Genomic DNA, 14,096 nt, shown 5'->3' on the forward strand with positions numbered 1-14,096 from the left:
ACATAGCAGAGCTGGAGAGGGTCCAGAGGAGGGCAACTAAAGTAATAAATGGAATGGGTGGACTACAGTACTATGAAAGATTATTAACATTAGGGTTATTCACTTTAGAAAAAAGTTGACTGAGGGAAGATCTAATAACTATGCATAAATATATCAGGGGTCAGTCCCATCATCTATTTATCCCCAGGACTGTGACGAGGGGACATCCTCTGCGTCTGGAGGAAAGAAGGTTTGTACCCTTTGCAAAGGGTAAAATCCGCAGCATAAATCATTGCTCTCTAGCAGGTCAAGTTCTGCTGCACATTTTCCACAGCATTTGGATGACTTTTTGTAAAATCTCGTCCCCATTGCCGGTACTGTAATATGCTGCGGATTTTCCACTCTGCATCATATCCATCCCCCAGGTGTGAACATGCCCTAAATGTCGCCCTGGTAAGATCATAATCTTATACTCGCGCATCTGCTACATTTATTTCTCCAGGTTGACTTTGTGCTGCTCGGAGGAGATCTGTTCCATGACAACAAGCCTTCCAGGAGAACTCTACATACGTGTATGGAGGTGCTAAGAAAGTACTGCATGGGGGACCGGCCAGTCCAGTTTGAGATTCTCAGCGATCAGTCCGTAAACTTCAGCTATAGCAAGTAAGTGAGCACCAGATCAATAATACCTCTAAAAGACCATTTTCCTTAGCCCCAGGAGTGTGATACCTGTTAAAAACGTCATACTCGCCCGCTGCCCGCCTCTCCATTCCGGCATCCTGCGCCTTCTGACGATCTTTTAGTCGCCGATTTGTTTACTTCCGGCTGGGGTCATGTGTGCTGCTGCAGCCAATGATGTGTCCCCAAGTGGCATGTCACTGCTGGGTCATGTGCTGCTTGGGGACATGCCGCTGCTGAGGACAGTCTTTGGGTGGATCAGCGCACATGACCCCACCCAGGAGTAAATAGACCGGGGATGGAAGATCATGAAGCGGAGAAGTGGGAAGCAGGTGAGTATGATTTTTTTTTTCAACATGTATGTCACAATCCTGGGCTAGATAAAATCTGGAAACCCCTTTTAAAGAGGTTCTCTGGGCTTTTCATATTGATGACCTATTCTCAGGATAGGTCATCAATGTCAGATTCGCAGGAGTCCGACATCAGCTGTATGAGGAGACGGCGCCCGCGCCGTGTGCTCGTGCCGTCTCCCTTCTCTTCTCTTGTCCGCTGCTGCTGTCCCATAGACATACAGCAGCAAGCAGGAAGAGAGACGGGAGATGGCACGTGCATGTGCCGTCTCTTCATACAGCTGATCGGAGGGGGTGCCGGGTGTCGGACCCCCGCCGATCTGACATTGATGACCTATCCTGAGAATAAGTCATCAATATCAAAAGCCCAGAGAACCTCTTTAAAGAGTCTCCACCTACATTTATTTCTAGAAAAAAATGAACGAATGCAATATCTGGCGCCAAGCTGCTGTTCCTCATTTCTGCTCTCGATCCAGTGTTAGGAGTCTGACTGGTGTTGTACTGGGATAATGTGTGCTTGCTGCCGGGTTCCAGTTTAACCCCTGGAGTCTTCTCGCCCTATGATCAGCTTACCGTTGGGGAACCACTTTAGAAGAAAGAGATTTTACAAGGGGAGAAGCCCCTTTAGTCCTTATAATGAACAGTTTGCAACGTCCCAATATACTTTGTGCTTCATTGTCAAGATCTCTGCTTGCTTCAATGCATTGAAACATTGTCAAGAAATAGAAAACCTGTCCTGACCTGTCCCTGTGTCCACATTACATTTATATCTGAAGTCATGACACTGTGAGGAACCTTTTCAAAGCGGCCCCCGACAGACCCCATTGATCTTAATGTGGTCCGCTTGGGTTTACCATCATTGTGACGGCAAGAAGTAAATCCAAGTGCAACCCTTCGTGGTGACTCTGAAGTATGGTATGAACAGAGCCCAAAGGGCCCTTTACATGGGCTGATAATCCGCCGTTCATCGGAACGCTCGTTAGCGATTACCTGGTGGTGTAAAGGTGCTGCCGATTACCTGATGTTCGTTCATCAGGTAATTCGATACTTTGTGTAGTCACCTAATTGTTGTTTGCCGGCAGCAGATCGTGTCTCCTAAACAACCTCTGCTGCCGGCAAACAATGAGTCTGTATGGGGACGAACAATGGCGTTCACGATGACTGCTCCCCATACTGTGGAGGAGACCGCTGCATGTAATTGCAGAGGTCTCCTCCACTGACGAGCAGACGATTTGCCGGAAAGGAACGCTTCCTTGAATGGTCCCGTCTAAAGGGACTTTTATGCTTTTCATAGCTGGGGCTTTGCTACAAGTGTATCCAGTTTTAACAGTCCCTTTTCCAGTATCCAGGTCAGAGGTTTGCGCCTCCCACTCTAGGCATGGTACGCGAAACATGCGTGGGTATTAAAGGGGGCTTCCAGGCTCCTGATATCGATGACCTATGCTCAGGATAGGTCACTAATATCAGGTATCAGATTTCAGTGGTGCAGGCAGCACTCTAGCGGTCGTGGCGGGTGACTACAGTCCAGCTCCCATTGAAGTAAAGCTGTACTTCATGTTACATTCAGAGTGCCTATTCCAGTAGCTGAGGCTGCAGCGGTCAGCTGATTGGTGGACGAGCAGGGCGTTGAGCCCTCACAGATCCGATATTCATGACCTATCCCCAGGTCAGCAATATCATGAGCCTGGAGACCCCTTTAAAATTCACTTCTCCTACAGGGGGACAATCAGTGATCAGCTAGCGGAATCTAGTCTCTGCTACAGAAAGGGGATGTCCAAACCAGACACTTTTTTTTAAAGGGATTGTCCAAGGGGTAAAAATGAGTAGCAGACCGCCTTAAAAAAAATAAAAGGAGCCGTACTTAGCCTCACCGATCCCAGCTGCTCCCTTTCAAATGCTTAACTGGTCCCGCTTCCAGGCTAGAGATGCCTGCTAAGCCAATCACTGGACACAGTGACGGCATGCATCAGCTAGTGATTGGCAGAGCAGGCACCTCCATTCATCTCCTGTGTGTCCTGCTGGGACCAGTAAGTGGGGAACTGGAGCAGCATGGATCCTCAGGATAGGTCATCAGTATCTAATCGGTTGTGGTCCGACACCAGGGACCCCCACGATCAGCTGTCTTAGAAGGTATCAGTGCAAGCAGTAGCCTTTCGGCCTTCTCGCAGCTCACCAAGCACAGCGCCGTCCATTGTATAGTGCTTGTGTTTGGTATCGCAGCTCAGCCCTATTCACTTCTATGGGGCCACGTGACCGATGAAGGTGTCGTCACTGGCCTAGGAAAAGCTGCGAGAAGGTTCCAGCGCTGGTGCCTTCTGGAATCGGTGGCCCCCCACCAATCAGATAATGATAACCTATACTGAGGATCCGTCATCAGTATTAAAATCTCGGAAAATCCCCTTAAGGCTGTCTACTGTTAATTTTTACCCAGTGGACAAAAACTTCAAAGCCTTCGTTCCACCTCTGTATACCACACTCGCCGGGGTCCCGGAAGCTGAGATATGAAGCGCTGTTTTAGCTGTCTCTTTATGAAAATCATGGGGCACATTTATTGAGACCGGCGTTTTAGCTAGCGGTGGATCTGCCAGAGTTATAAGAAGGTGCCGGCCTCTACATAACGTCGGTGAATCTACCGGAGTTATAAAGAGGTGACGGCCTCCACATAACGTCGGTGGATCCGCCGGAGTTATAAAGAGGTGACGGTCTCCACATATCGTCGGTGGATCCGCCGGAGTTATAAAGAGGTGCCGGCCTCTACATAACGTCGGTGGATCCGCCGGAGTTATAAAGAGGTGACGGTCTCTACATAACGTCGGTGGATCCGCCGGAGTTATAAAGAGGTGACGGTCTCCACATGTATATGTATTTCGCCATAGTGATCTGCACCTACATACGGGTTGTGCTGACCCAATCCCCCACATTTGGTCTCCACATAACGTCGGTGGATCCACAGCCGATTCTAAATGTAAGCGAGCTTCCAACTTTTATAGACCTGGCGTAAGCGGGGAAAAGTCACAGATTGTGGTGAAGAGGACCTATATTAGGTGTGTCTGTTTAATAAATGACCCCTTATGATTTTAGTTTTGTCATGATGTCACCGGTGTATACATGGCTTATGTGCGCAAGACTCGATGAGACTCGCCACCCTCCTGCATCAGTGACATGCCGCCAGCAGTTGTTAATCTGCTAATAGAGACCATTACTAGCACGTGATTGATCAGGGAGGCGGAGGTCACCTTTAGAAAGCTCCCCGAGACCCTATTCAGGTGCACTGTCGTTATCTCACGTCAGTCTGTCTTTTGGTCTGTAATTATTATGCGCAAGTTTAACCCTTTCAACCCTGGTCCTGTTTTCACCTTCCTGCCCAGTGTCACTTTATGTGGCAATAACTTTAAAACACTTTTACTTATCCAGGCCATTCTGAAATAGTTTTCTCGTCACATATTGTACTTCATGACAGTGGTAAAATTGAGTAAATTTTTTTTCTCGCCCATATTCCTTGGGGGACACAGGAAACCATGGGTATAGCTCTGCTCCCTAGGAGGCGTGACACTAAGTGAAAGCTGTAAGCCCCTCCTCCATCAGCTATACCCTTCAGCCTGGAGAAGAGACTGCCAGTTTTTGCTTAGTGTCCAAGGAGGCAAGACACCCCCTGCTTATGCAGGGTTGTTTTCCTATGATTTTTTATTTTTGCGTTATTTGTTGTTTTTAATTCGATTTTTTTCTACCTACAGGGACAACAGAGGCGCATTAGACCCCTCTGTTTCTCCCGGGGTTGAGTTGCGCCAGTGCCGGTAATTCCGCACTGCCGCCTCCCCCACAGAAGACAAGGTGGACCAGGGCAGCCTCGCTCCCCTGCGTCCCGCCAGCTCAGGGTCGCCCGCACGCCAAGTCCCTCCCCCGGCTTCCTGCCACTGCGGTGCCAGGAGCTGAAGGGGCGACCCCCGCTGGATGGACTGAGGGCGAAGACAGCGTATGGTGAGAGTGGCTGCTCCAGCCTCCCCTTCCTCCCTCCCACCGCTGCTACATCTCCATGGCCGCTGCTACATCCCCCATGGCCACTGCTACATGGCCACTGCTACATCGCCTCCCGCCCCCCCCCCCCCCCCCCCCCCGGGCATATCGGGACCGTTACCGGGCATAGTTTGGGGGGGAGTTTATCTGGGCAAGTCCTTGGCAGGGACGCTGCCTTACAGGGGACGGCTGGGGGCCGCTTACTTGGCGTGAACGGCGCCATTTCATGGCCGGCACTTCATCACCTTGGAGGTTAAAATCATTTTGCCGCGCGCGCGCGGCTCTGCTTCTGCTTCAGCGCGGCAGAGGGGGGGCGGAGCTTCCTACATGCGCTTCGCTACTTCCGGGCTCCACTTCTCACAGTGCTGCGTGGAATCCTCTCTGCCGTGCGATCCTGAAGCCATTCATCTCCGTGCTGCTGCCTCTCCTCCACAGCCTCCTCAGTCTGTTCCCCTTACCGCTGCCGCTTGCATCATCCGGGTCTGGTAGGACTGTTAACCCCCTCCGTGCCACAGTACTGTTGCTTGGGTGTTATCCCCGTTCCTTTTCTTTGGGGTCTCCCACTTTAAGTGCAACATCTTTTTTTCACCATGTCAGACCCTTCTGCAGCCGCCAAGCCTTGGTACCATACCTGTACTGCTTGTAGGGAACCCTTTCCCCGGGGGCAGTCTGATCCGCACTGTACTGCATGCCGAGCTCCACCGCAGCCTCAGTCGCCCGCTGTGTCGCTCCCTGCTTCCTCTGACCCGCCTGACTGGGCTAGATCCCTGTCCCAGGCCGTGGAAAGCCTCACTCATGTCGTGGGCCGCCTAATAGACAGGCCACCTACCCCGCAGGACGCCACTCTGACTGTCGCGCCCTCCGGGTCCACTGCTTCTGCCGCTGCAGCGGGTTCACTCTCTCCTAGTGACCCCTCCCGAGCTAGGCACTCTCAGAAGCGTATTAGAGTAGAGCGAGCCTCCTCCTCTGAGGCCTCACTCTCCCCGCCACGCGTGCGCACCCAGACGGGCCTCTCCTCTCCAAGGGATTCGCTCTCTGAAGGTGAATTGGCGGTTTCAGATTTGGAAATGGACTCGGCCCTGCCGTCCAAGCTAGCCTCTGCGATGGGTCAACTCATCTCTGATATTCGTGACACCTTTAAGGTGCAGGATGATCCCCCTAGCTCTGACGCAGCTAGCGTCTCCTTTATCAGACCCAGGCAGGCCTCAAAAGTCTTTCCAATCCACTCTGATTTCTCCTCCGTGGTGTCTAAGGCTTGGGCTCGCCCGGACGCCCGTTTTGTCAACCCCAAGAAGCTGGACATTTGCTATCCTTTTCCAGCCGATGTCGTGGCCACCTGGTCTTCCCCACCCAAGGTGGACCCCCCTGTGGCCCGGCTGTCAAAGAACACGGCCATCCCTGTTCCCGACGGATCCTCTCTTCAGTCAGCGGAGGACCGTCGCATGGAGACCCTTTCCAAGGGCATTTTTGCTGCCTCCGGTTCTGCTCTCAGACCGGTTTTTGCCTCTGCTTGGGCAGGGAAAGCAATCTCTGCTTGGGGTGCGCAGCTGGAACAGGAGTTGGACTCGGACGTCCCCATCCAGGACCTACGTTCCTTGGCCCAGCTTATTATTCGGGCTGGGAATTTTGTTTGTGAGGCCTCCCTTGATGCGGGAGCCCTTATTGCACGCTCCTCCGCCCTGGCAGTTGCCGTCAGGAGGGAGCTCTGGCTGAAGGTTTGGAAAGCGGACGCTGCCTCCAAACGTTCCCTGGCGGGGCTACCGTTTACGGGTTCCCGCCTTTTCGGGGTCCGCTTAGACGAACTTATTTCGGAGGCCACGGGTGGTAAAAGCACCCATCTTCCTCAACCCCAAGCCAGGGGCGCCCCCCGCGGACGCCCGGGTGCGTCTCGTTTTCGGTCCTCCCGCAGGGCCTCTGGGGCTCCCACCACAGCTGCCGCTTCGGCTCCTCCCCAGGATAAGCGTAGGAAGCCGTTTTTTCGGGCGCAGCCCATCTGGCGCAAGCCGCAGGCTGCCCGCACACCCGCAGCAAAACAGTCCTCTGCCTGAAGGCGCGCCCCCACCCACCCGGGTGGGGGGCCGGCTCCTCCTTTTCAGGGTCGTCTGGATGGCTCACGTCTCCGACGCCTGGGCCCTCGAAATTGTGTCCTCCGGATACAAAATCGAATTTGCATCCTTCCCTCCAGATCGGTTCTTTCGCTCCCGCCCGCCGCGGGACCCGAAAAGCGCGGCTGCGTTCTCCGCGGCCGTTCAAGCCTTACTGGACAGGGGGGTGATTACCCCCGTTCCTCTAGAGGAAAGGTTCCAAGGGTTCTACTCGAACCTCTTTGTAGTTCCCAAGAAGGGAGGTTCGGTGCGGCCCATTTTGGACCTCAAAAAGCTCAACCGTTTTCTCCTCCGACGGTTTCGGATGGAGTCCCTCCGTTCCGCGGTGGCTTCCCTGGAGCAGGGAGATTTCATGTCTTCCATCGATATACAGGATGCCTACCTCCATGTTCCGGTAGCCCGGTGTCACCATCGCTTCCTCCGATTCGCCGTGGGGGACCTCCACTTCCAATTTGTCGCCCTTCCCTTTGGGCTGGCAACAGCCCCCCGGGTGTTCACCAAGGTCCTGGCCCCGGTTTTGGCCTCACTCCGTTCCAGGGGTGTTTTTCTGCTACCGTACTTGGACGATATCCTCATCAAGGCTCCGTCCCTTTCTCAAGCGGTTGCCAGCGTGGATCTCACTCTAGAGACTCTGGCGAGGTTCGGTTGGGTCATCAACTTCCCCAAGTCCTCCCTTCCCCCCTCCAGACAACTAGTCTTCCTGGGAATGCTTTTAGACACGGGAGCGGCGGAGGTACGTCTTCCCTCGGAAAAACGTCTGATCCTCCGTGGGGCGGTTCGGGGTCTCCTTCTCCACCGTCAACCGTCCTTCCGCTTCTGCATGCGGGTCTTGGGGCAAATGGTTGCCTGCTTCGAGGCGATCCCATTTGCGCAGTTTCACTCCCGCCCTCTCCAACGGGCGATCCTCTCCTCCTGGGACAAATCGCCGGAGTCTCTGGATCATCCCTTCCATCTATCGCCTCCGGTGCGGTCATCTCTCCGCTGGTGGTTACAGTCCCCTCTTCTGGGCAGGTCTTTTCTGCCACTCAACTGGTTGGTGGTTACAACCGATGCCAGTCTCTTGGGCTGGGGAGGCGTCTTTCCTCCCCGATCCGTCCAGGGCATTTGGTCTCCATCGGAGTCCAAACTCTCGATCAATGTCCTGGAGCTGAGAGCGGCCCTTCTGTCTCTACGACACTGGACTCATCTGCTGAAGGGTCATCCAGTTCGTGTACAATCGGACAACGCCACGGCTGTGGCGTACATAAACCACCAGGGGGGCACTCGCAGCACTGCAGCAATGCGGGAGGTCACCAGCATTCTCCGTTGGGCGGAAGCCCACGTCCCGGCCCTATCTGCAATTTTTATTCCAGGGGTGGACAATTGGGCGGCGGACTTCCTCAGTCGCACCACCGTCGACCCCGGCGAGTGGTCTCTTCACCCGGAGGTATTCGAGGCCATTTGCCTTCGTTGGGGCATACCGGATGTGAACCTCATGGCCTCAAAATTCAATCACAAGGTCCCCGCCTATCTGTCCAGGGCCAGGGATCCGGGAGCTTGCGGAGCCGACGCCCTCGTTCTTCCTTGGCGAGGCTTCGCGCGCCCATACATATTCCCTCCCATCCCTCTCCTGCCCAAGGTCCTTCGGAAGATCGCGGCGGAAGGCGTCTCGTGATTCTGGTCGCTCCGGACTGGCCCCGCCGGTCTTGGTATGCCGACCTCATGCTGCTCCTGGCAGACGCGCCCTGGCCGCTGCCCGCCAGGGAAGATCTTCTCTCTCAGGGACCGATCTTCCACCCGCGTTTAGGGTCCCTACGTTTGACGGCGTGGTTGTTGAGACCACCGTCCTGACACGTAGGGGTTTTTCTTCGGACGTCGTCCGCACCATGATCCGCGCCCGTAAGCCGTCCTCTTCTAGGATCTATTATAGGACCTGGAGGACCTTTTTGGGGTTCTGTGCTGATCTGGGGATTCCTCCGCTCCGCTTTTCTCTCCCCACCGTTTTGTCCTTCCTGCAGAGCGGACTGGCCCAAGGTCTAGGCCTTAGTTCTTTGAAGGGTCAGGTGTCTGCGCTGTCCATTTTGTTTCAGCGCCCACTGGCCCCCCTTGGTCCTGTCAAGACCTTCCTTCAGGGCGTGGCTCACGCGGTTCCCCCGTACCGCCCTCCGGTACCGCCCTGGGACCTGAACCTGGTTCTCTCAGCGCTCCAGGCTTCTCCTTTCGAGCCTCTGCGGACGGTTTCCTTGCGACTTCTGTCCTGCAAGGTTATTTTCCTTGTAGCCGTCACCTCTCTTCGGAGGGTGTCCGAATTGGCTGCACTCTCCTGTCTGGAACCTTTCCTAGTGTTCCACCAGGACAAGGTGGTTCTTCGTCCGGTCCCTTCCTTCCTTCCTAAGGTGGTCTCCGCCTTTCATCTGAACGAGGACATCGTTCTCCCCTCTTTGTGTCCTTCCCCTTCCCACCCGCGGGAGAGGAAGCTTCATCGCCTGGACGTTGTCAGGGCGCTCAAGATTTACCTGGAAGTAACCAGCTCTTTCAGGCATACTGACTCGCTCTTTGTGGTCCCGGAAGGGTCGCGCAGAGGGATGGCGGCATCCAAAGTTGCTATCGCCCGTTTTGTCAAGATGGCTGTTACTGAGGCTTATCTCGCCAAGGGCAAGGTTCCGCCCCTTGGTGTTACTGCTCACTCCACTAGAGCGGTCGGGGCTTCCTGGGCTCAGAGGAATCGGGCTTCTACGGAGCAGATTTGCAAGGCGGCCACTTGGTCCTCCTTGCACACCTTCACCAAGTTCTACAGGGTGCATACTCACGCGTCGGCTGACGCTGCTTTAGGCCGTCTGGTGTTGCAGGCGGCAGTTGATTGATGCCTCTGGTGTTGGTCTAGTTTGTTCTGGTCCCTCCCTTCTGGGACTGCTCTGGAACGTCCCATGGTTTCCTGTGTCCCCCAAGGAATATGGGCGAGAAAAGGAGACTTTTGTATTACTTACCAGTAAAGTCTCTTTCTCGCTCTTCCTTGGGGGACACAGCACCCGCCCTTTATTTGGGTTACAGTTGTGGTTCCGGCTTGGTTGCCCCCGTTGGGGCTTGACAGTTCTTTTTTCCGGTTGGTGGTTATCTTTCACTACTTGGACACGCAACTGGCAGTCTCTTCTCCAGGCTGAAGGGTATAGCTGATGGAGGAGGGGCTTACAGCTTTCACTTAGTGTCACGCCTCCTAGGGAGCAGAGCTATACCCATGGTTTCCTGTGTCCCCCAAGGAAGAGCGAGAAAGAGACTTTACTGGTAAGTAATACAAAAGTCTCCTTATTTTTGTAAAAAAAAAATACCAAATTTACCAAAAATATGGAAAAATTATCAAATTTCAATTTCTCTACTTTTATAATACATAGTAATACCTCCAAAAATAGTAATTACTTTACATTCCCCATATTTCTACTTCATGTTTGGATCATTTTGAAAATTACATTTTCTTTTTTTTTGGGACGTTAGAAGGCTTAGAAGTTTAGAAGCAATAGAAGCAAATCTTACAATTTTTAAGAACATTTCCAAAACCCAATTTTTTCAGGATCGGTTCAGTTATGAAGTCACTTTCTGGGGCTTACATATTAGAAACCACCCATAAATCAGCCCATTTTAGAAACTACAGCCCTTAAGCTATTCAAAACTGATTTTACAAACTTTGTTAACCCTTTAGGTGCCCCACGAGAATTAACCACCTCCGGACTGCCTAACGCAGATTCGCGTTCCGGAGGTGGCAGCGCTGCGCAGAGTCACGCATCTACGCGTCATCTCGCGAGACGCGATATTTCCTGTGAACGCGCGCACACAGGAACGGAAGGTAAGCGAGTGGATCTCCAGCCTGCCAGCGGCGATCGTTCGCTGGCAGGCTGGAGATGTGATTTTTTTAACCCCTAACAGGTATATTAGACGCTGTTTTGATAACAGCGTCTAATATACCTGCTACCTGGTCCTCTGGTGGTCCCCTTTGTTTGGATCGACCACCAGAGGACACAGGTAGCTCAGCAATATGTAGCACCAAACACCACTACACTACACTACACCCCCCCCTGTCACTTATTAACCCCTTATGAACCCCTGATCACCCCATATAGACTCCCTGATCACCCCCCTGTCATTGATCACCCCCCTGTAAGGCTCTATTTAGATGTCTGTATGATTTTTACGGATCCACTGATAGATGGATCGGATCCGCAAAACGCATACGGACGTCTGAATGGAGCCTTACAGGGGGGTGATCAATGACGGGGGTGATCACCCCATATAGACTCCCTGATCACCCCCCTGTCGTTGATCACCCCCCTGTAAGGCTGCATTCAGATGTCCGTATGATTTTTACGGATCCACTGATACATGGATCGGATCCGCAAAACACATACGGACATCTGAATGGAGCCTTACAGGGGGGTGATCACCCCATATAGACTCCCTGATCACCCCCTGTCATTGATCACCCCCCTGTCATTGATCACCCCCCTGTAAGGCTGCATTCAGATGTCCGTATGATTTTTACAGATCCACTGATACATGGATCGGATCCGCAAAACACATACGGACATCTGAATGGAGCCTTACAGGGGGGTGATCAATGACAGGGGGGTGATCACCCCATATAGACTCCCTGATCACCCCCCCTGTCATTGATCACCCCCCTGTCATTGATCACCCCCCTGTAAGGCTCCATTCAGACATTTTTTTGGCCCAAGTTAGCGGAAATTATAATTTTTTTTCTTTCAAAGTCTCATATTCCACTAACTTGTGTCAAAAAATAAAATCTCACATGAACTCACCATACCCCTCACGGAATCCAAATGCGTAAAATTTTTTAGACATTTATATTCCAGACTTCTTCTCACGCTTTAGGGCCCCTAAAATGCCAGGGCAGTATAAATACCCCACATGTGACCCCATTTCGGAAAGAAGACACCCCAAGGTATTCCGTGAGGGGCATATTGAGTCCATGAAAGATTGAAATTTTTGTCCCAAGTTAGCGGAAAGGGAGACTTTGTGAGAAAAAAAATATATATATCAATTTCCGCGAACTTTTGCAAAAAAAAAAAAATTTCTATGAACTCGCCATGCCCCTCATTGAATACCTTGGGTGTCTTCTTTCCAAAATAGAAGAAGTTTTTATTTTTTGTCACAAGTTAGTGGAATATGAGACTTTGTAAGAAAAAAAAAGAAAAAAAGAAAAATCATCATTTTCCGCTGACTTGTGACAAAAAATAAAAAGTTCTATGAACTCACTATGCCCATCAGCGAATACCTTAGGGTGTCTACTTTCCGAAATGGGGTCATTTGTGGGGTGTTTGTACTGTCTGGCCATTGTAGAACCTCAGGAAACATGACAGGTGCTCAGAAAGTCAGAGCTGCTTCAAAATGCGGAAATTCACATTTTTGTACCATAGTTTGTAAACGCTATAACTTTTACCCAAACCATTTTTTTTTTACCCAAACATTTTTTTTTTATCAAAGACATGTAGAACAATAAATTTAGAGAAAAATTTATATATGGATCTCGTTTTTTTTGCAAAATTTTACAACTGAAAGTGAAAAATGTAATTTTTTTGCAAAAAAATTGTTAAATTTTGATTAATAACAAAAAAAGTAAAAATGTCAGCAGCAATGGAATACCACCAAATGAAAGCTCTATTAGTGAGAAGAAAAGGAGGTAAAATTCATTTGGGTGGTAAGTTGCATGACCGAGCAATAAACGGTTAAAGTAGTGTAGGTCAGAATTGTAAAAAGTGGCCTGGTCATTAAGGGTGTTTAAGCTAGGGGGGCTGAAGTGGTTAAAGGAAAATGAAATTTCAAAATTTCACTTTTTTTTTTTTTTTTTGCAGAGTCAAAATTTTAATCAATTTTTTTTCTGCAACACATCAAGGGTTAACAGCCAAACAAAACTCAAAATCTATTTCCCTGAATCTGGAGTTTACAGAAACACCCCATATGTGCTCAAAAACTGATGTATGGGCACACAGCAGGCTTCAGAGTGGAGAGCGGATTTAGCTGGAATGGTAATTGGGAGCTATGTCGCATATGAAGACACCCTGAGGTGACCCTACAGTGAAAACGCCAAAAAGTGAACCCATTCGGGAAAGTACTCCCTTCAAGGAATTTTTCAAGGTGTGTAGTGAGCACTTTAACCCATCGGGCGATTCACAAAATTAGGAAACGCTTGGCTGTGAAAATGAAAAATTACAAGTTTTTCCAGAAAAAGTTGCTTTACACCCACATTTTTCACTTTCACAAGGGGTAGCAGGACAAAATGCACCCCACATTTTGTTACCCATTTCCCCCTGAATACGCCAACACATGTGCTCAAAAATAGCGCCATAGGGCTTTTGGAGGACAGATTTTGCACGATTGGCTTTTGGGAGCTATGTCGCATGTGAAGACACCCTGAGGTATCCCTAGAGTGGTACAGGGACGGAGGGGTGGTTTAGGGATCTGGAACAGCTGCAAATGTAGAAAAAAATCTGTGCAGCTATTCCAGATGTCCTTCTTTCTTCTTCTTTTCTTCTTTCTTCTTCTTTTCAGCAGGAAAGGAGTTAAAACGCGGCGGTGGTGCACCACAAGTCCCAGCAAGTCACAAGCAGCACAGAAAGCCACGGAACCTCTCTACATGCAGTCACCGGCTAGAATGGCTGCATGCAGGGAAGTTCTGCCTCTTCCTGTGCAGCTATAGCGCTGCCATTGGCTGAGGCGTTGTTGCAGCCAATAGCAGCGCTGGCAGGGGACCCAAAACACTGGGGGTTATGCAATTTCTCAAAACCCCCCCAACATGCTGTTTGCTTTTTCTAATTTCTCTGTCCTGCTCACTGAGATGGAAGCACGTGCTCAGACCCATCTTTCAGCTGACACCAGCTGCAGCAGAAAGGACACGCCAGCTTGAATTAAATCTAGCAGAGCAATTAGAGCAATGAATGTGGAGATCTCTGGATCCATGTGAGGTCCAGGGCTGGTTCTAGCT

The 14,096-nt window shown here is 51.1% G+C and overlaps 1 protein-coding gene across 1 annotated transcript in view; it reads left to right on the forward strand.

Moving 5' to 3' along the window:
- Positions 1 to 14,096, forward strand: part of MRE11 (MRE11 homolog, double strand break repair nuclease) — a 325,789-nt gene that overhangs the window by 51,843 nt on the left and 259,850 nt on the right. The window contains exon 4 of the mRNA XM_040426325.1: positions 482 to 642. Within this exon, the coding sequence (XP_040282259.1) occupies positions 482 to 642 (161 nt within the window). The remainder of the gene's footprint in view (positions 1 to 481; positions 643 to 14,096) is intronic.

This window comes from Bufo bufo, chromosome 3 (assembly GCF_905171765.1).
Source record: "Bufo bufo chromosome 3, aBufBuf1.1, whole genome shotgun sequence".
NCBI lineage: Eukaryota > Metazoa > Chordata > Amphibia > Anura > Bufonidae > Bufo > Bufo bufo.